General features: G+C 42.0%; 1 protein-coding gene across 3 annotated transcripts in view; it reads right to left on the reverse strand.

The window, feature by feature from the left end:
- agbl1 (AGBL carboxypeptidase 1) overlaps positions 1-15353 on the reverse strand; it is a 111305-nt gene extending 95952 nt beyond the window's left edge. The window contains exons 1-2 of one of the 3 annotated variants that reach the window (XM_028585824.1): positions 15192-15353; positions 6038-6111 (exon numbers count right to left, since the gene is read on the reverse strand). In XM_028585824.1, the coding sequence (XP_028441625.1) occupies positions 6038-6111; positions 15192-15261 (144 nt within the window). In that variant the 5' untranslated portion in view covers positions 15262-15353. Of the gene's footprint in view, positions 1-6037; positions 6112-6218; positions 6331-6683; positions 6771-15191 lie in introns of those variants that run through there. The other 2 variants (XM_028585826.1, XM_028585825.1) reach the window with 2 other exon arrangements.
- Positions 15354-22640: the final 7287 nt, after the last annotated feature.

The following is a 22640-nucleotide window of genomic DNA, read 5'->3' on the forward strand; positions in this document are numbered from 1 at the left end:
GGGTATCTATACTTTAGTGGAGTAATTATTTTACAGCAGACTTTTTACTTCTACTCCTTACGTTTTCACGCAATTATCTGTACTTTCTACTCCTTACATTTTAAAAATAGCCTCGTTACTCCTTTATCAGTTCGGCTGAAGCGAGAAATAGGCCGTGCAGTTGCTGAATCTGTCTTCATTTCAGATCGACAAAGGTCAGTTCGAAAGATTATCATCAGATTTTGAGAGGCGTTCGTCACTCATCCCGCTCATTATTTCCGGTGAAGATGACAATTGGTCAAATTCAGGACGGAACGAGACGGGGTGAGGGGGGAGGGGAGGAACATGAAAAAACTCTGCACCAAAATGATTTATTATTTTTATTCAGGAATTCAACTGTCTGTCATGTAAACCCGAAAATACAAATAAAAAAATCATTAAAATTATGAACTCAAGTGTCATTATGAAACAAATAAAACAAACACAATGACTGCGCTTTAACATCAGCAACATCCAATCTAATCACTCCTTCTCGTGGCTGCCTGCACGTGCACTTTCCCTGGCCTCATGGCTGCAACTTGCACATAACATGACATAAAAAGGTTGTATTTTTTGTAATTAACCTTTGGTTGAGTATTTCAACCCCAGACTGTGGTGTCCCTCAGCTGTGATGCAACCCTGTTGTCCCCCGACGGGGATGGGGGCTTTTATTTTGGAGAAGAGGAGGACTTTCGGAACGTTTTGGAAGCGGGTCGCAGGCAGAACGCCCCGGACCATCTGCCGGAGCGGGGAGCTGGCTGCAGGACGACTCCATCACCATGAACCGTTTTTAATTCTCAGACTAGAACTACTCGAGAGTCTGCTCTTGAGACTTTGCTCTAATTTTTGGGACAATTAGGGCAGGGTATGGGATTCCGGAAAACTGCTTGGATTTCGGGACTGTCCCAAATTTTTCGGGACGTCTGGTTACCCTAGGGGTCAGTGGGGTGTTGCCAGCAGGAGGATGTGACTCAGGGTTTAACCCGGGGTCAGACGACATGCTAATGTTGTTCAATTGAAGCTACTGAGGAGTTAAAATCATTCCAAGAATATTTGGATATTTCTTATTTACAAGCACAATATCTGCGTGAGGTGAATCCAAAGGAAAGGTCCATGGCCACCAACACATGAGAATTCATCCCCTGGGAACCACAAATATCCACAAAAAACTTCATAGAAAACCAGCCAATAGTGGTTGATGTAATGGACAGGAGACATTTAGACCTGGTAATGGCAATGTCATAGTAATCATTTTACTTTGGACCTCAGTGTCGCAAAAATAAAGTTTGGAGATCAGCTGCAGTCCTAAACTACAATTTAAAATCATATGAACAGTTTTTAAATATGTTTGTTTTTTTATCAAATAAATACAATATATAGTAAAAAACATAAAGTCCAAAAGCAGCATTTCCCAAGCTGTCAGACAGCTTGCTTTATACAAATCAGACAGACTTTGGTCGTACACTTAGACATGCAGCCGGAGGGGCTGGGGATCGATTCGCAAATCTTGTGGTCGAGGGACGACACGCCTTATTTCAACACTTTAATAAGATAACATCTTATTTACAACACTGAGGGGCAAATTCATAAATGATTGCACAGCTTTTGCAGCTGTTTAAACTTGCACAAATAAGAAAAAGGGAAACATGTAATTCTTAAAGCACCCACAAAGGGTGAAATGCACCCCTAACTGCGCTGCAAAGCAAACAGTGTCTCGGTGCTCCTGGGCTATTTGCACATATTAAAATTACTGTAGGTGCATACAATGTGCATACATTGTACACATGTAAATACGAACATAGTTTCTATTAAAATGAGCCTTGTTGCAATAACGGTCCAATTCATAAAGATCAGCGCATGGGAGAGGAGTTAGAGGGAGAAAGGAGTTCCAGAATACAGTAAAATGGCAAATTGCACTCAGCTGCAAAACTTTATGTGTGTGTTTGCGCTGAAATATCATAACTGAAATAACTTTTGTGAATCGGACCCTGAGATGGGGCAGATAACGGTTGCAAATGATGCACGATTCATGGTGCTTTCAGCAGTCGCAATCATTCTTTGTCGCTAATTGGCGCTAACACACCGCTGCAGGAAGTCAGTCACACTCTGAACTGACTTTGTTTCACAGCAATCATCTCTCATCCCGTTCACTGTTCAGCTCTCTACGCCAGGCTGCAGCCGACAGTAACGTTACAAATGGAGGAGCATCCGTTCCTGAAAGTCTTGATATGGATTTGGTGACAATAACATAGCTGATAGCTAGCATTTTTTTGTTGTGAAACATACTATCACGTTATATTTACTGATTTCCAACCGTGCACGATGTTATTGACTTTGAATCTTGCTAGCATAGCGTTAGCTTTCTGTCTGAGCTGAAAGGTTCTCTCAACTGTTGCTAAGGGTGGCAAGTCTGTTGTCTGTTGTTTTGATTGCAAAATGCATTAAAATGTGAATAAATGGCCTAATGTTTTTTCATCTGTAAGTGACCACGGTATAAGCGGATAAATGCCCTTCAATGTTTCAATTATAAGGTAATTAATAGCGGAAATTCAGAGGCAATAATGGACTCCAGAACCGTTCTGGCCTTGCCATTTTCCATTCATTCCTGATTGTAACCCCGCACACAGTGTAAACCCACCTAAACAAAGATCATGGATTCACTCCCAGCTTTTATCCGCACAGGCTTCACACACATTTCTGTAAGCCAATCCAAATGAACAGTTGATAACACAAACACATGAAATGTGGAAGAGGATTAGAACCAAGCACATCTCAGGTTTCAAAGCTTACACCATACAGTTGAACTGAATGGTGATTGGTTGGCCTTGGAATTAGACAAGTATATAATGCCCCTTTTGAAAGATTTAATAAAACATTAAACTGTCATGCATTTAGTTAATCTTAGTTTGTAAAAGTGATCTGAAGAAAAAGCTACCCCCTCAATAATGTGAGGATTTCCAGTTTAAGTAATAACGCACAATAATATCAGGACAAAATATGCCAATAGTAGGTGGAGAACACAGATAAACATCTGTTTTAAGCAGATTGTTGTTATGCAAACCTACAGTCTGACATTTATCTGAAATCAGTGTCTGCTTCTCTTTTCATTTGCCTGTATGCCTGTAGACTACTGGACGCATGTCCAGTTGTTAAATGGAATAGAATCGGCCCTTTTCTGTACTGTTGATGTCTCTTGCCTTTGAACTGTGACGGGGAACTAAAGACACCTGCTGTAGGGACGCTAAAACAGAATGAGTGACTGTCATCACGTCGTTATTTACCATCAAGGACACACGATGTGTGGGAGGTAGCCTACAGTACGGCCACACAGGGACTACACAGTAGTACTGCACTGGTCCTGAAGGACTCTTTAACATGTTCTGCTGGCGTAGAATGGTCTGAATAACAGCAAAATGAGTTGTGGTTCTGTTGGCTGTCACACGTGGTAGTGAAGTTGTCAGAGGGGATCCCTGGGATATTAATGACATACCCACTCCAGCAACATCATACCTCACGTGGAGATAACATACAGCAGCCTACTAACAGAAGACTGTCAGCGCCTGGCTGAAAGCAGAACTCTGCTCTTTACTGCTGACCATGACAATACTTTAAAAATGAATAGAATGTCCCAGAATAATGTGGGGCTACATGAGACGAATGCCTTGTCAATGACGTAGCATTCAGAAGGTGAGGAACAGTTCCTAATGTGGTCTCAACCAAACCAAGTGACAAGTGAGTCCAGACTTTTAGACAAAGTTATAAACTTGGATCTGGACAGACCTGAAGGGAATATGAGTCCTAGATGTTCTGCATGAGACAGTAACAACACTGAAATAAAAAAGTCATACATAGTAAGAGGTGTTTCTCTCCTGCCCGTTCTTGTTTTCTCTAGGATGAGTCAACAGCTTAGCCTAGAAATCTAGACGCACCCTAGCGCCAGCAAATGTAATTTGCAGCCAGGGTCAGTCTAGCAACTCTCCGTTGGCTTGCGAGCTGGAAAAACCAAACTCTAGTCAGGCCATCGTGTATATAGTTGGTGGGCGGGGCTTAACATAATGACGGCGGAGTTGCGACGGTTCGGTGTGAATTCCCCGCTACTTGAAAACAAAGAAGATGGCTGCTGCTGCTGGAGAACAGCGATCTTTGGAATCGGCTTTTGGCTGCAACTCTGGAAGACTTGGAGTTCAGCTTTTCTTTGAGAAAAGAACAAAAAACGGCACTAAAGTCATTCTTAAAAAAAGGAAGATGTGTTCGGATTTCTGCCGACCGGATACGGCAAAAGTTGAATCTATCAACTAGCGTTGCTCTGGTTGGTTGTAGCTCCATCCTATTGCGTGCAGAGGGAATTTGAAAGACAGCCGTTTATCCCGCCCCTCAGATTGAGCCCTGCCAATGGTGAATTCCCAGACCCAACATCTTGATGTGGGTCTGGCTTGAGACATTCCGCCACTACCAATTCCATTCATAGTCCCAGTATCTATCTCTGCTGTGTTAGCTGCCCACCTGGGGGGGAGTGTACTCTCAGTTACAGTTAAAGACGTATTGCTGTAATACAATATCAGGGCATACAGTGATGTTCTTTCAGTCATCTGTCTATAGATAGAGCTATCAAACTCTAACTATAGAGCCATACACTTTCTCTCACATATCATACACGGAACAGGAACATTCACATTCGGCATGTTGTTTTAGATTTGCTTTTTTTTTAATGTTCCCTGTTTCAATCACATCTTATGTATGTGCACACCTGTGGGTTTGCACATACACAGTTATGTTCACGTTTTCAGTTTCACACCCATTTGAGATACCACTCATTCAGTACACCTGCAACATGTTCCCTCTCTTCGACCACTCTTTCATCCACCAAGCTCTGTCCAAGCTCTGTCCATGCTGCAGCTATCAGAGTCACACACACCAGGAGGAACCAAAATCAATTGCATTATATTTCTGAGTGGTGGTAAGTTTGAAATGAGTCCACTTTCTGTGTTGGCACCAAAGATTTCCTCTCGGTAAGTTTTTCATCTTCTGGGAACTTTCCACTACAAGAGGAACGATGTTGATATTAATGTATTATTTGGTGTTACTCACAAGCAACAGGTAGTTTATCGTTACCTAAAAGCATGGTTTCTCACTAATTGCCTCAAAGAAATTAATTTGATTGATTTTCCTAAATTACAAACAGAAAACATATTTTCTTACATATAGTGAGAAATATGTATAGTTTTGGTTTTCCAGTACAGACTCTGAGAATTCTATCTCCTCTCCAATGCAAAGAAGGTGGATGGAAGTGAATGTGTGAATGATCTATCTCTGAGAAAGCATATCTGAAAAGCTGCAGAGCCTTAAATCTGCATTCTGTCATGGTCCAATCAGATAATCAGAAGGACTTCATGTGTCAGATTGACCCGGATCTCCATCATGAGTCAGTTTGTGAGAATCCTTTGAAAAGACGGAGTCCACTTCGAAGAACATCAGTGAACCAGAGAGGAGTTGGTTGGTAGGGCCTGTTCATAATTACACATGTACAGGCAGGATGCCACGTTGTCTCGCCACAGTAACTAAATGGAAGTACTGTGATTCAAAGAGTCCTTCGTACTTCTACTGGAGTGTCTTACAGTAATGTAACCGTCCTGCTTTTGATAATGATAGAGGTCAACCAAGTCTGAAATGTCAGCACGCAGCCACAGATCCCCAAATCTCCTGGGGATACATGACTAATTCTGGTGTCTCTGGTCTCATCATGTAAAGCCCCTGCTGGCTCATGTGACAACCTCACATAGTGTGCATTGTGTTAAATCAAAGACATCATGGACATTTTCTAACGTGCATTACTGTTAAGAACTTTGTTGTAAATGTCAATAACTGCAACAGGTATTCAGAATTTCAAAACTGTTCAGTCTGTGCAGATAACTGCTAAGTCAAAACATAATAAGCCCAACACTTTCACAGCTCAATGTTAGATGTTAGATTGTATGTAAAATAGCATGAACAATATAAGCAATGCATTGTGGATCCCTACCTGCAGGGCCGAGAGGAGGACCTCTAAACCACTGGAGGAGCTCGCCGAGGCTGTCATAGCTGGGCCACGTCGTTCTGTGGAGGACAGACGCACCGACAGAGGGATAAACACACTGTTAGACAGACAGACTGACAGACAGATAAATAAATAAACAAACAGACAGATGAACAGATGGACTAACCAATAGAACCAACAGAAAAAAAGACAGGACAGGAGCACTCAGACAGGCAGAGATCGGGGGGGAGGCAGACGGAGGAAATCCAAAGTGCGTCCTCACCACTGAGAACACAGCGTCACACACACATGAAACTTAAATCATCTGTCTCTCTCGTTTTCTCTCTCACAGCAAGCCAGACGCGCACATGCAGCGCTGCTGCTGTGTGTAAGGAGAGAGAGAAACGGAGACTCCCCCTGACTTAACCCCCAGGGTCAGGCTCTGTGTGCGTAGTACGACGGAGCATTAGGGCCACATCAAGGGGAACAAAATTAAGGAGGAAGATCTTTTATTTATTTAGCATTTCGAGAATAAAGTCAACATGACGAGGAAAAAGTTGAACTACCATTTCGAGAATAATGTTGAATTGTCGAGATTAAAGTTGAAATGTTGAAAACGAGAATAAATTTAACTCCTTTATCACTTACTCACATTAGAGTGACTGTCTGCCATGCCAGCTGCCTTGTAGGCAAAATCATAGATATGGGTTACGTCCTTGGAGTGCCGCGCTCGCCTGAGCCCCACTCCTTCAGGATCAAACTATTTGATTAATTGTCTCATTGTGTCTTGTGATACAACATATGCGTAGGTGTAACCATCGATACCCTTGCATCTGTCCATTACAAGTTATTTCAGTTTGCAGGAATACGGCCACCTCTTCCAAGCTTGTGTGGTGTCTCCTTGTGAACAGACGCAATTTTTGGCACAATCTCTTCAAGGTCCTATTTATCACCATACTGTGTTTATGAATTTCCTTGTTATTAAAACCGATTCTGAAGTATAATTTCATGAGTTCATATAGGCCTCCACAATGCATTTTGTAAAGCTAGTTTGGTTTATTCTCAAAAGTCTGACTTGATTCTTGAAATATTAAGTTTTTTCTCAACATGTCGACTTTATTCTCAAAATGGTATTTTCAACTTTATTCTCATCATGTTAACTTTATGTTCGACATTTCGACTTTATTCTCGAAACGCAAAATAAATAAAAAAATCTTCCTCCTTAAATTTTTCCCCCTTGATGTGCTTTGTTCATGTTGTAGAACTATTGGATACACGGAGATAAATAAAAGTGGTTAAAAGCGTGGCTGGTTGTGTGTCAGTGCGTGTGTAACCCTACCCCTGCAGGATAAAGAGCTCCAGAAAACATTTGTGCTGCAGTGTTGAGAAGGCTGCCACTATAAAAAGGTCCTGACAAGGCCAGCTGGGCAGCTGCAGGACACACAATACATCCAGTGGACAGCCAATAATGCTTTGGATGGCTGCTATAAAACAAACCTTTAAACAGCCCCTTTTTTATTACAATCACCAAACTCTATTCAGTGAGCCAAGCCTCTGAAACCACAGACAAAGAAACTAACATGTTACTGTACCACAATAGCTCTCAGACAGAAACACACACCCCCACCCCCCACCTCCCACCCCACCCCCACTGCTCTGTGTACCAACTTCAGTTATATCAACCACTAACAACATAAGTGCAATTAGTAACAAAAGCAGCCAAGCTGATTATTATTCTTATGTAATAACATTATCAAGAATTAGGCTGTCAATCAAATAACATAGTTAATCGCAATTAATCACAATTTTTTGTTCTGTTCAAAAGGGATATTTCACAAGTATTTAATTACTTGTATGAACATAACAGTGGACAAATATGCTTGCTTTATTCAAATGTATGTATATTAATTATTGAAAATCAATTAACACAACAAAACAATGACAAACATTGTCCTTTTTTCTTTGAAAATCTATAAAAGTCTGACATATTTCATATATATTTGAAATTGATTATAATTCCCTGTACGGTGTATGCAGCTGCCTGTCTGCAGTCCCCGCTCTGACTCACTCCCGCCCACAGCACTATCTGATTGGTTACACATCGTGAGTAACAGCTAATCAGCCAATCAAAAAAGGGAATTACCAACATTGATTTGGACGCCTTGCTGTGTTTGCTGTGAATCGGATGTGTGTCATTCAGCTCAGTTCTTCTCATTAGAGGTGATGACAGCGAGCTCTCTGTAACATCACTTCAGAGTGTTCGATACGCACTAGTGGCATCAAGTCCATGTAAAGACCTGATCCTGATCAGCTCTGAAACTGCCGAGCACAAGCCTTTTTAGTAGAAAGGATGAGCAGTGCGTGGGTGTGTGTTTGTATTTGTAATGGAGACAGACTGGGTCAAGTTGAAGGACACACTGATCCCATCCTTAATCCTAACTTTCAGTCAGTGAGCTCACAGCCAGCTTTCCAGCCCACATGAACTTTACAGCGCTCTCTCCTTATCTCTCACACACACACACACACACACACACACGCACACGCACACGCACACGCACACGCACACACACGCACACACACACACACACACATACGCGCGTTCAGAGATGGAACCGGTTAATAGGCCTTGTTATTCCCTTTGGGGACAGAATGCTAATCCACAGCTGAAATCAGACACACATTTCTGACAGACAGGATTCCCATACATGGCTCAAAACACACACACACACACACACACACATACTATGCGCACACACACACACACACACACACGTTTCCATTTCCTCAATAATAAGGAAAGACCCTCTTTGTTGCTTCAGCTGCCAGGTTATTTCACTGCAGACAACAGTGAGGGCAACAGTCTGCTGCTATTTTAAAGCCATGTTGTCAGAATGTACTCTCTAGCTTGTTACAGGGAAATGGGGGCTGAGGGCAGCGGCGGAAGGCGGAACCCCTCTAGCGGCCGACGATGAAGGCGGAACCCCTCTGGCGGCCGACGATGAAGGCGGAACCCCTCTGGCGGCAGAGCAGGACCGCGAAGACCCTCTGGAGGCCAGGCAGGACCACGAACACCCTCTGGAGGCCGAGCAGGACAGCGAAGGCTGACACCCTCTGGGGGCCGGGCAGGCAAAGGGCCAGCTGGGCCAGGGTCCGCCAACACGGTAACTGGAACAGGGACAGGCAACAAGGCAACAGGAGCAGAAGTCGTCCGGTCTGCGGAAACTCTGGAAAGCTGGAAGGCCGGTCAGAAGAGACCCTGGAAGGCCGGTCAGAAGAGACTCTGGAAGGCCGGTCAGAAGAGACTCTGGAAGGCCGGTCAGAAGAGACTCTGGAAGGCCGGTCAGAAGAGACTCTGGAAGGCCGGTCAGAAGAGACTCTGGAAGGCCGGTCAGAAGAGACCCTGGAAGGCCGGTCAGAAGAGACTCTGGAAGGCCGGTCAGAAGAGACTCTGGAAGGCCGGTCAGAAGAGACTCTGGAAGGCCGGTCAGAAGAGACTCTGGAAGGCCGGTCAGAAGAGACTCTGGAAGGCCGGTCAGAAGAGACTCTGGAAGGCCGGTCAGAAGAGACCCTGGAAGGCGGGTCAGCGGTCAAACTTGACATTTTCAGCGTGTAGCTCGTTAGCTCGAAGTTTGTTGTTCCCCGAAGAGAACGGAGTTAGACAGAGGCAACACACAGAGAGAGGAACATCTGGTGATTATCCTTAAAATGAAGTGCAGCTGATCCAGACTACTCAACTAGTTAAAAAAAAAATTGAAATTATGATTTGATTAAAACAATACATCCAGATATTAGCATGACATCAACTGTGACATCTGGACACTACACGTTGCAGTTACTCTGTCAGAGTGTGAAAACTAGTCTGCAAGTGAGAACGTTCGCCCCGTGTTGCTGAGTGGCCCAGGTTCAAATCCGACCTGCTGCCCTTTGCTGTGTGTCATCCCCATAACTTTCTCTCCCCCTTTCATGTCTATCCACTGCCACTATAATAAAGGGAAAACCCCAAAAAAATAATCTAAAAAAAACTTTAATGGACAAATGTTTAAAACATTCGCTCAGTTGCCCAGAAGGCTGACCTAACCAACATTAATGTTGACACAGATGTATGAATAATTAACAATATCCACTTTTATATAATGAATAGTATTGTAGATTTGTAACATAGATTGATAGTGGTTGATGCCACAGGGCTGTGGGGAGGGGGTGGGGGGGCAGTGATTCCATGACCTTTCTGTTCCATGCTCAGGGCTCTAAGAATAGAAAAGTGATCAGTATGTTGTTCTGTCCAACTCTTTGATATTGTTGCGATGCACATTGCAGGCTCTACAGGCTGATATTGGGGCTTCACTCTTGTTTATTTCTGGTGCACTGATCCTGGAGCATTTCTGCTTTAACACTGATGGGATGGATATCACACTGCCGTTAAAAACATGAAGCACAGGAGGCCCTCTGTGATGAAATGTAGCTGTAAATCAGACAAACAGAGAAAACAAGTTTCTGGTTGGTTGATTAATGGTGCATGGCCTTTCTGTGTGGAGTTTACATGTTCTCCCCCGACTTCTTCTATGGTGCCAACCGGTAACTACTGCAGTGTGATCCTCCCTCACTTCATGTTCATACTGGTTAGGAGAGAGGCGGTGATTCAACTTCATGGCATTTTTTGTAAACATTTTGTCTTTTCCATTTCCACCAGGGATTGTGATGTTGGAAACGCCTCTCAGCCAAATGTAGTCACAAACTAATAACACCTGACGGCCATTTCTTATCACAAATATGCTGATTACAAAAAAGTACCAAGTGAATATTGCCACGTAGATGTCCTGAACAGGTAAATGCAGCCTGCAGGTACTGCTGAGGGAAAAATGCACTCTCTCTCTTTCCTTTACATATGCGAAACATCTACATCAAGAACTATTTACCGTATTGATTTCAGTTTGCACAACAAACTATACATGATATGCAGTATAACTGTATTAATAACTAATGCAGCATTCTCATTATTATAAAAGGGTGATTGGTGTCTCAACGTGTTGATTCCTGGTTGTTAACTGTTGGCCAACAGCAGGTTCCTCTCAGAGCTGCCTTTGAACCTGCCATCTGTGTGCTAATAATACAGAGTGCGTGCGTGCACAAGGTCACAGATCCGCTGAGTTATCATGTCCACCTGTGTCACACACAAACACACACACACACACACACACACAAACACATACACACAGGCACCATACTTGCACAATCTTGCCATCAAACCCTGTTTTTCCACTGGCGTGAGACTTCTCCGTGACGTTGCCATAGTAACATGGTGTGTGATCAGCAGTGTCATGGTAGTGACTGGTGAGCTGAGGGTCAAACCACTTTACATTCCAGTGCAGGCAAGGAATGCTCAAAGAGCAAAAGTCAGTGTAACACACATTTCCCTTTTTACTCTTCCTGTGATCCTGAAGCGCTAACTCAGTCTGAGAGCATTAACAGTTCCGTCCCAAACATAGATCCACCTCATCTAGTCGCTGGACACAGCAGAACCAAACTTTCCTTTTACAACTGTTGCTCATATAATCTCTAATATTATTAGACTGTAGGAAAGCATTTTGTGGCCAGGAATGAACCAGATATGCCCCAGGTAATTCAGTATTCATATTCAATTATAGATATTTCGGCACAAACACTAACACATCATCACCTTCTCAGGTGACATGTTGAACTTGTTAGCAAACAGCTGCCTGTTTCCACATGCAGCAGTTACAGAGCAACATGATCATTCATCAGGAGTCTTTGTGTCTGTGTCCACCTGATGAATGCCAGTCCAATATTCTCTCACTTTCAGCTGTTTTTAGTCTCCTGAGGGAAACATCTGTCTCTGTAGCTGCTAAATACTCCTCTACGTTCACCAGCTAGTCTCTGACTGTCTGTCTGCTGCTGAGCAGGTTCACTGAGTTTATCAGGGCCTTGTAACTGGAACCAGCAGCACTGCTGCTGCTACTACACTATGAGAGCTGTGAGAGTGAAGCAGAACAGTGTGCCAGACAGACAAACAATGAGCTGACACAACAAAGTTCAGTAAATGTAGCCTAGAAATCTAGACGCACCCAAGCTGCACCCGTTGGCTTGCGAGCTGAAAAAAAACCAAACTCTAGTCAGGCCAATCACATCGTGTATAGAGTCGTTGGGCGGGGCTTAACATAATGACGGCAGAGTTGCGACGGTTCGGCGTGAATTCCCCGATACTTGAAAACAAAGAAGATGGCTGCTGCTGCTGGCAAACATCGGCTTTGGCTGCATCTCTGGAAGACTTGGAGTTCAGCTTTTCTTTGAGAAAAGAACAAAGAACGGCACTGAAGTCATTCTTAAAAAAGGGAAGATGTGTTCGGAGTTTTGCCGACCGGATACGGTCAAGCCCTGTCAATGGTGAGTTCCCAGACCCAACATCTTGATGTGGGTCTGGCCTGTCAGGCTACAGTAAATGTGGATTTGTCACCTGTTATCTCTTGAAGGCCCAAGACAGATTTCTTGCAGGGGAGACAATAAAGGCTTTTCTTATCTTAAAACCCTACATAAAATAGGAATGGGTGTGACACACAGTCCTCCCAATGGTTTCACACTTCTTCATTGATCAACCAGTGGCATAACACACCAACATGTGCTGCAATGCCCTGCCAACAAAGGCAAGGAAGAAGAAGAAGAAGAAGAAGAAGAAGAAGAAGAAGAAGAAGAAGAAGAAGAACAAGAAGAACAAGAAGAACAAGAAGAACAAGAGGAAGACTGTAAGCTAATAAAATGTATGAATGTGAATAATGTTCCATGAGGAAGGAAATGCATTCGATGTGTTTGTCAGAGCTCAAGGACACCCACATGACAACACTAAAGGTATAGCTCTGCACATGTTTTCTGTTAGTCAGCCAGCTGTTACAGTCTATCATATGGGTAAAAACTAATGGTTCCTCATCATGTTTCTACATGTAAAGTGCTGTTTATATCTTTCACATTTACATGTGATACAAGTCTATACACAGACAGAACCCAGGGCACTGCTGGGGACAGGATTCTTTCTCTGTTTCTTTCTTATGGAAAAAAATATAATCACGATTATTTCGGTCTATATTGAAATCACGATAATTAAACACGATTACTCATTGACTTCTGGAAAGATGTTGCAATTATTGAACTTAAAAAAAGTTCAATAAATCAACAGTAAAAAGAAAATACTGAAATTTGTCTTAATACTTTTCCTATTTAAACTTTATTTTTTTATTCAGAAAACAAGAGGAAATAAGAGTTTACTTGCAAAACGTAATGAGATTATTCTGTTTTTTTGTGATCATTGGGAGCAGAAATCATAATCACGATTAAATTTTGATTAATTGCACAGCCCTACTCTCTTGTGTCACCATGTGTTGTCCCTTGACTGTCCTGCTCCACACAGAGTGGAGGTGACCTGTTACATGTCATTGCTGCATGTGTGCATGGGGGAGAAAACTTCAGAGACTACTCCAGAATATAGAAAGTCATTAGAAAATATTTTCTACTATCTGTGAAATGTTAAAACTGGCAGTAGTTTCATTCTTAGTCACATCAGTTAGTTTTATTTACATTTAGCAGACCTTTGTACAATTAGTACCATGACACACACATTCACCACTATACAGTGCAGTGTCATAGTATTAGTACAGTACTGTATATAGCATATAATACACTTTGGAAAAGTTTGTTTGACAGCTGGCCGTCAGAAAACAGCTGTTAACATGTGTCTGTCTGTCTGTCTTGCAGGGCTGAAGTGGAAAAGAACTATAACAGGATCTGTGCTACGACTTCTTGGAGCTCTGCTTATAGCAACTTAACATGATACAGGCCCCCCCACCCAACCACACACACACACACACACACACACAGTGTTGTACTCTTAAGGTGTGGGGCTGTGTATGGATCCAAATCAATGCCTTAATAAGTAAGAAAATGTATATGTCAGTCACTGAATCCCACATGTACTGTACGTGCATGTGTATGCATGTCTATGCATGTATGTCTATGCATGTACGTGCATGTGCATGCACTGTATGTATATGCATGTATGTATGTGTGACGCTTTCATGCATATACATATGCAAGTATCTGCAATGCTTAGTAATGGTATATATGTGTATGTGCAAGTCCAAATTTTCAAACTTGGCCTGGGTGGCTTCTCATTGCTGGACGGTGGTTGATTTTCCTTTTCAAAACCACGAAGAATGGACTTAACAATGTGTTTCCTCTGAAGTAATCCACTGACATTAGCACATGGGGCCAACTAGCAAAAGCATCAGCTCAACGTGAAAGGAATGCATTTGTCTGTATTTGTGAAATTTAGGACATATTGTTCGAAATGTAGGAACTTTGGTTTGGTGGGGGTTTGAAAATGACAGAGAGCGGCCGCTCCCTTATTCACTCATTCACTTCTCTCTATGTTGGTACTCGATAGTGAGTGGAACGTTGAGATTTCGGACTCTAAACGTCATCATTTGGTGTCATCACAGACAGCTGTAGTGTCACACGGCTATGGCAACACATTGCATTGTGGGAATGCTAGTACAAAGTAGTCTACATGTCATGGATGTAATTATACTATATACATATACACACTATATAGATCCTAAATGTCACACTCATTTAAATGTTAACAATTAGTCATGCATGCATGCATGTATGCTCAGCATGAACACGTCTCTAATGTGTCATTAGACTGTTGGATGCTGCTCTCTGCTATGCCTATGATCTGATGTGACATCCCATCACTTGGCCGGGACACAGAATGCGCCCTCACATTCAGGACATAACGCAGTCACATAGCAGAGATAGCAGTGCAGTTGGACATCGCTCTGCTTCTCTGTGACAGAACAGCCAGATGCTGCGCCACATTTCTGTTTGTCATTCTTTGCATTCTTTCTTTGTCACTCAGCAACAATGTGTCAGTTTGGCTGTGCATTTCAATGATGATGAAGATTGTATAATGAAGATCCCTTTGGGATTTTGACTGCCAGGTGAAAAGATTTGTAACAGTAAGTTGTTGTTTTTTATTTTATATAAAAAAAATTAAACACAAAGAATGCTCACTATAGGGTTATCTCTCTTTTTAGAAATATATATATGCCTAACACACATAAACACATACACACCATCAGACTCAGCCTACCTGTCCAGCTGCCCTGCAGCTCTCTCAGAGTTCCATTCCATGTGAAATTACTTCGTCCGTAAGCAAACATTCTGACTCTTTCCCCTTGTTTCTCTGCAGGTAAGTCTGTGTCAGATGCAGAGTATTCAGTGTAAAAAGTATGGGCAGGCACTAATTCCTTGTGTTGCCCTTTCACTGGGAGCCAATGTGAGGGAACCCCGGCTGCTGTGAGTGACTGCAGAGAGAGCCAGTGCGCAGGCAGCACTTATAGCACCTGGCTGAGCTTTAAACATGACCCTGTGCCATTGGTTAGCAGCCCAAATGTCAAACAGCAATGTGTGTGTGTGTGTGTGTGTGTGTGTGTGTGTGTGTGTGTGTGTGTGTGTGTGTGTGTGTGTGTGTGTGTGTGTGTGTGTGTGTGTGTGGTATAAGATGAACGGAGCGCTGTGTGCATGTAAATCACCCCTGTCAACAGTGTGGGACTGAGGCTCCACAGTTTCCAACCTGCTGTGAAACAAACTTTGTGTGTGTGTGTGTGTGTGTGTGTGTGTGTGTGTGTGTGTGTGTGTGTGTGTGTGTGTGTGTGTGTGTGTGTGTGAAGGGATTCCAGGGGTCTGATGTTGCACCCCTGCAGTGCTACATAAATAGTAAATAAACACCAACGTATTTCCTTTTGTCTTAACTTGGCAGTTGTGAAAGATATTTACCCAAAATGTCGGACAGACTAACCAACTTACTGAGCAGCTGACTCACGTCTCCTCTGCTGCTGTGGCTAAACCTGCTGACATCAGGACAGATCCTGCACAGTGTGTGTTGGTGCCAAGGGGGTAAGCCTCTCCCCGGAACGTGTAGCTCCTATGGCGCCATTTTGATGCTACCAAGCCATCACCTCCCGTTAGCATTCCATTAACTGCCATTCATTTTGCCGCCACTTTGACAGCAAATAACTTTACATCTGAAGCGTTTAAAGACTCTATTTGTCCATTGTTTATTGTTTAAACAAACACGACAATGTATAAAAGGCTCTATTACCTTGTACCTCACGTTATGGCTCTGTAGCAGACGTTTTTGTAAAAATAGGCTAACGATTGTGTCATAACCATGCGACTAACTGTCGCATAGTAGAGAAATTACTGTATAGTACAGGAGAAGCTCGCAGGCAGTTTGGACTTACATTCGCTGTTTAAGTTGAATTACCAATGTTAACTAGCATTTTAGTTAGCAATAATTAGCCTGTTCCTATTTTATCTCCTTACATATACCTACGCTCTCCATCTCTGCAAGATTGGAAATGATTGAGATTTCTCTCGGCACAGCTACCAGAAGATTTACAACTTTCAGACAGGTTGCTCACGTCACATCTACGTCTTCAAGCTCAGTTGGAGGCTGCTCAGTAACACTCAGCCAGCACCGGGAAAGAGACTTCTGATATCCTCCACTGGTCTCCGTCCAGAGACACGGGGTCTGTTGGTCCAGTTTATATACTGTCTATGGTTGGCACTAGAGAGGGGAAGAACAGAGCCTGGCTATTGGGTCTTTCTTACTGACAAAATATTTAATATGAATTATGAGTTTTTTCTCAATACTATAGAATAACAGAATCCTTCCAAATGAATGGCTTTAATGAAACTGAAGGACAGGGGTTGCAGCTTACTGAGCTGCAGCTCTCCTTTGATCTCTATGTTTCACCAAGGGCAGGACACACACGCGCAGATGCACACACACACACACACACACACACACACACACACACACACACACACACACACACACACACACACACACACACACACACTCAGCAGAGAAAGCTGCAGTGACGTCTTGGCAGTCCGCTTACTTGTAGCTCCTGATCTGTTTCAGTAACGTTAGGCAGAAAAAGCGTGCATGCAGTCTGAAATTCAACGTGGTGTTCTGTGGGGATTCAGACATGATCGGAGGGAAAGGCTGCAAGATGCTCAGCTGATTTATACAGTGCAAGTTTATATCCCTGGTTCCTTTAAAAGGTCTCCTGGGAAACTTCCTGTTGTATAAATATATATATATATATATAGGTTTGTATGCATTAGGGGTGGAGGAAAATCCAGGCAAATGCCACAGGACTAAATAAACAGCAACAGTGTGGAGTTGAACTCTTCCTGGGGCTGAGGACCCTCTCAAGCGTTTGCTATCATCTGACAGATGTTATACAAGGGCAACACCACATTGGAAAATATGAAGCAATGAATCTATAACATATATTTGATTGGCCTTTTGCCTTTATTTAAACAGACAGAGACAAAGACAGAAAATCCAGAGAGAGAAGGGGATGAGTGTTGCGTTGTAGCAGGGAGGAGTAGGGAATGGCGGACCCAAAATGCAGAGAGCAGGCAGGCAGGCAGGAGAACGTTTGAAGTGGAGGATTTATTAAGGAAACACAAACAAACCAAGGGAGTCCTGTTAGCTGCAGCAGGAAAAACCGATTCCAAAAACGAAGACAAAAGGTATCAACAAAAAACCAAGGGAATCCAAGAGCATGTGATACAGTAGACCAAAGCATTCTCATCTAGAGGCCGAACCTCTGGCTCAGATATGTTATAGTTACTTCATCTGCATCAGAAATTAAATCTTATCTTCTGACCCCTTTGTTATGTGGGGTCCTCCAAAGTTCCCCTTAAGTCCATTCCAATGCTCCCTTCAGGCCTCATCACTCAAAAATATGTTTCAGTGCTATGCTGATGACACTCAACTTCCAAACAACTAGAAGCAATGACAGACCTGAACACAGAACCCCAACCCAGTGGGTAAGTGGAGGTACAGAGTCATACTGAGACATATTTGCCATCTCTGAGGCTTAACAGAACATCCTCTTGCTATGTGAACCATGCTCTGGTTCTGTCTAGCGTTTCCAGCAGCTCACAGTTTAACTCAACAGGTACAGGTCGGGTTCTAAATTTCAGTCTGAAATTAAGATTAATGGGGGGTAAATCTGGAGATAAATCCAGAGATGATTAGTGCGGGGTTTAAAAGATTTTTGGCACAAGATATCATCCCCAAACCCATCTCTTCTCTGTGGCCTTTGACACCTAGTAAAATGTTGACTTGTTGTACTTCTTTTAATTATTTAGATTGATTGTTTTTCATTGCGCAGCTATTATTCTGTATTCATGTTATATTGTTATGTATTTTATTTATGATGTCTTATTTATTCTTCTGTACAGCACTTTGGTCAACTTTGGTTGTTTTAAAGCGCTTAACAAATAAGTTGGATTGGATTGGATTGGATTGGAAACTACCATAGGGCACTACAACATCGATAAGATTTTTGTCCTGGTGGTTTCCAATCCTGCTTGATACATCTCAGCAGTTTAAATTTACTCAGCAGCAAAAATAATTCCTTCCACTGAACCAAGGTGTGGTTTACAAGGTTGCTGAGCAACAATGTTTCTTACTAAACAGTTACTGTGCATCCCTCAAGGTTTTAATAACGATGGAGACATTTTCTAGTGCTACCACATATTGGATGCATAGTGAGAGTAAAATGTGTCAATGAACAATATTAATTTAACATGTGAGTGTTTTTTCCATTCAGTCAGATTATCTTATTTTTCATTCTAAGCATTCTTAATCATGACATGTTAATACACATGTTTAGTTATCTAAGCATTAGAAAGGCTGAGAGATAAAGCAGATTAAAAAGGCAAAAATAATTCATAGCTCTTCTTCACTCATTAAACTTTAGTGTTTACTTGCCCTCTTCCATTTGCACACTCCACTGCCAAGAGGACACCGTTGATACTGCCTGAAATAGTCTTTGGTGTAACTCAGTCCTGAGTGAAAATACCCCTGCTTCATCACTTGAATTGGATCCTTTTGAAGTGGATCAGATAAAATGGTGTGTGCCAACTCTGAAGACAGAGGGGACAACAACCCAAGCTAAAACAAGAGTGTGTATCTGTAGCCGGAACATGCACGGTGAGGTGTAGGTAGCTGTATAATCATGACTGCTAAGATTCAGATATGTAGTACAGTACCGTGCATTATTTAAACTGGCCTGCAACTTTTAAAGATGGCTAACAGACATGGATAGGTTGCCGGCAAAATGTAGTGGCCTTTAATTGACACACAGTGAAATATGAAGGCACACTTTGAATATACATACAGGTTGGAGTAGAACCTCAAAGGAATCTTCCACTGAGTAAGGATTTATTGTTTCAAAAATGGATTAATAGAAATGGATAAGCCCCTGCTAAGGTATTACTATCAGCAGTAATGCTCTCATCACAAATTACATGGTAATAATTAAGTTCCCACTTTCTAACTTTCTAACTTATGTTTTAGTCCCAAGTAATAGGACTTATATTTAGACAGGGACAGTACATAATTACCCATTAGCCTTGTATAAAAACAAGGAGAGATGCATTGTACTAGTTTTAAGCACAGCTGCTATTTTCCGCCCGTAGTCCCTGGGCAGGTAGATAGAACAATACATTAATAACAGAATCCAATGCAAATGGAATACAAACACCAGGTTATACAATTTTAAAACATTGTTCACGTTTAAGCAAAATAATTATCAGGGGCTCACTCATTCCCACACTCTAAAATCAGGTTTGGGAATAATGCCCTCTCTTATTGAACTGGATGTGTATTCAAGATCATATTGTTGTATGGTACCAATTTTAACTTGCAAGAGAAGTGTGGAAGGACGATACATTTATACCTGTTTAATGGAAGCACACGGAATGATTCACAAATGTATTTCAGGATGTATATAAAAGACTCTCTCCACCTAAATATTTTTAATACACAAAAAATAGTGATTGTTGTATATAAATGTAAAACAAATCCACATCATAGAAAATAAGGTAACAAAAATGTTTGATGCTCACACAAATATGTCTTGTTTTATATAAATGTGGAAGAAACATTGACTGGAAATATTAATGGACAATGCATCCCTGAATGCGAAAGTGCCTTAAACCTGCATTCTATCTGAATTCCAGCAGAGGGCGACACGTGCAGTTACAAAAGGAGGTCGGTTTCTGTAGAAGTCTATGAGAAAGTGACCCACTTCTCACTTGATATATATTACCTCAGTAAACATTTTCATAATGAGTTTATGGTCTCAATCGCTAGTTTTAAGTCTTCTGCAATTATGGTCTCGTTGATTTTAAAATCGGCGATAAAGCAGGGGGTGTTTTAGGGCGTGGCTATGATGTGATTGCCAGTGAAAGTGTGTAATGCAATGTGGCTCCTCCCTCACTCCTCCCTCTCTTCTATAATCGTCACATCCGCAACCAGGATGGCTGCGCCCGTAACGGCAAACTCAACGACTCATAGCAGATCTCCACAAACCAATGGGTGACGTCACACACGCTCTGTCCATTAATATTAACAGTCTATGGGTAGAAATAGTGATTATTTATTTTGAGACTACCCTGACGTGGCTCGACTTACAAATGCATCCTCCCATAATGTTGTCAGACACTTAGAATAATAATCTGAGCCTGTCAGCGGCAAAAACAGAACTTTTAATGGATGCTAACTGACGCTGAACATTTGTCCTATAGGGTTACATTGCAGCCCGGTTCACGGCTGCTGGTTACAGCGTAAACTCTTAAAACTGGACCAATTTGAAAGTTTCTTGTTCCCATCAGTCACTTAGACACCAATGCATGGGAAATAAGGTCCAGGTTGAAAAATGCGGACCCTAGCCTTTAACCTGGGTGTGAAAGTGAGTCCCACTCCCTGATGGCTGGAGAGCAGCTCTTCTAACGTGTGCAGCTATCCATCAACGCCGAGTGTGGAACATGAGCTTGCATTGAAAGCCTCTGCACTTGGCATGCCGTACATGGCTGAAATAGCACTTTCCAAAAGGTCTGAAACACAAGCTGCTTCCCAGGCACACTGCCCATCTCTAATCCACACAGCAGCTACATGTAACTACCAGCCATACTCTGGTCAAAAGCATGGCTGTCTGCACATGCACAGGAAGACAAAGGACCAGATATTTTTTTAAGTGGCATGTAAAAGTAATCTAAGAGAATTTGTCACATTCACTAAAGGGTTTTCTATAATTTGGCCTGCTGAAGGAGTTACATACACATAGTCTTCCTTTCTCCAAAACTGAATAAATATGAAGTTTGTAAAATCAGTTGCTGTATAATGGAATGTCTTCTGCTGTCCATCTCACCTTCACAACCTCCCATTTTTGTCATGGACCGCTTTACTTTAGCAAGACGTTTCTTGGTATTTAACTGCATCTCAAAGCCTTCACTCTTAATTTCTGACATGATGACAGCTGTAGTAATATGACACTGCTGATCGTGTTCTGTTTTTTTTGTCTGCTGCTTTCTGACTCTGCTCTCTGTGGTTTCAGATTGTTCTTTTTACTCCTGGGTGACATTTGTGTGAGTGAAACTTGCCACTTGACATTTCAATCATTCATTCAGCAATAGACCTTTTTCACAACAGACACTTTTCAAAAACAAGCACAGGTGTAACATTAGAGGCCCCCTACAGTGCTTTTTGACATTTGTAGGTCTGGCGAGCAGGGCTGCAGTGCAGGGTAAACTAATGAGGTTTATGCATGATGACTGGGCTAACATCTATGCAACACATTTGATAATGTCAGAAAGAAGGCTTTTTCTTTGAAAGGTATAACTTAAGTTCAACAGGGGAGCTGTGAACGCTTGCAGGCAGATTTGGTTCAGTCATCTGTCCCAAAATGGCTCCGGGAAGGTAACAGAGACACACACAAGGGATGTCCACAAACCAGTTGAAATGTATTAAATTACACAGGACATGGTGTTAGCAATGCAAGCAATGCATGGGTGTGTGGCATGTGTGCTGTGAAGGTGTAAAAGGTGCAAAAGAAAATGATGCAAGGTGGATGTCAGCTGAAGGAACAGAGACAGGACCTTCGTAACCCAGTGATCCACTGATGACACTCCACTGACAGCCTATCATCTCAGGAGGTGGACAGTGGGCATAACCTGATGTATGGGAAGCATACATATACATACATACATACATGCATACATACATACATACATACATACATACATACATACATGCATACATACATACATGCATACATACATACATGCATACATACATACATGCATACATACATACATACATACATACATGCATACATACATACATACATACATACATACATACATACATACATACATGCATACATACATACATACATCCATACATACATACATACATACATGCATACATACATACATACATACATACATACATACATACATACATACATACATACATACATACATACATACATACATACATACATACATACATACATACATACATACATATATACATACATACATACATACATACATACATACATACATACATGCATACATACATACATACATGAATACATACATACATACATACATACATACATGCATACATACATACATACATACATACATACATACATACATGCAT

The sequence above is a fragment of the Perca flavescens genome, chromosome 8 (assembly GCF_004354835.1).
Source record: "Perca flavescens isolate YP-PL-M2 chromosome 8, PFLA_1.0, whole genome shotgun sequence".
In the NCBI taxonomy this organism is placed as follows: Eukaryota; Metazoa; Chordata; class Actinopteri; order Perciformes; family Percidae; genus Perca; species Perca flavescens.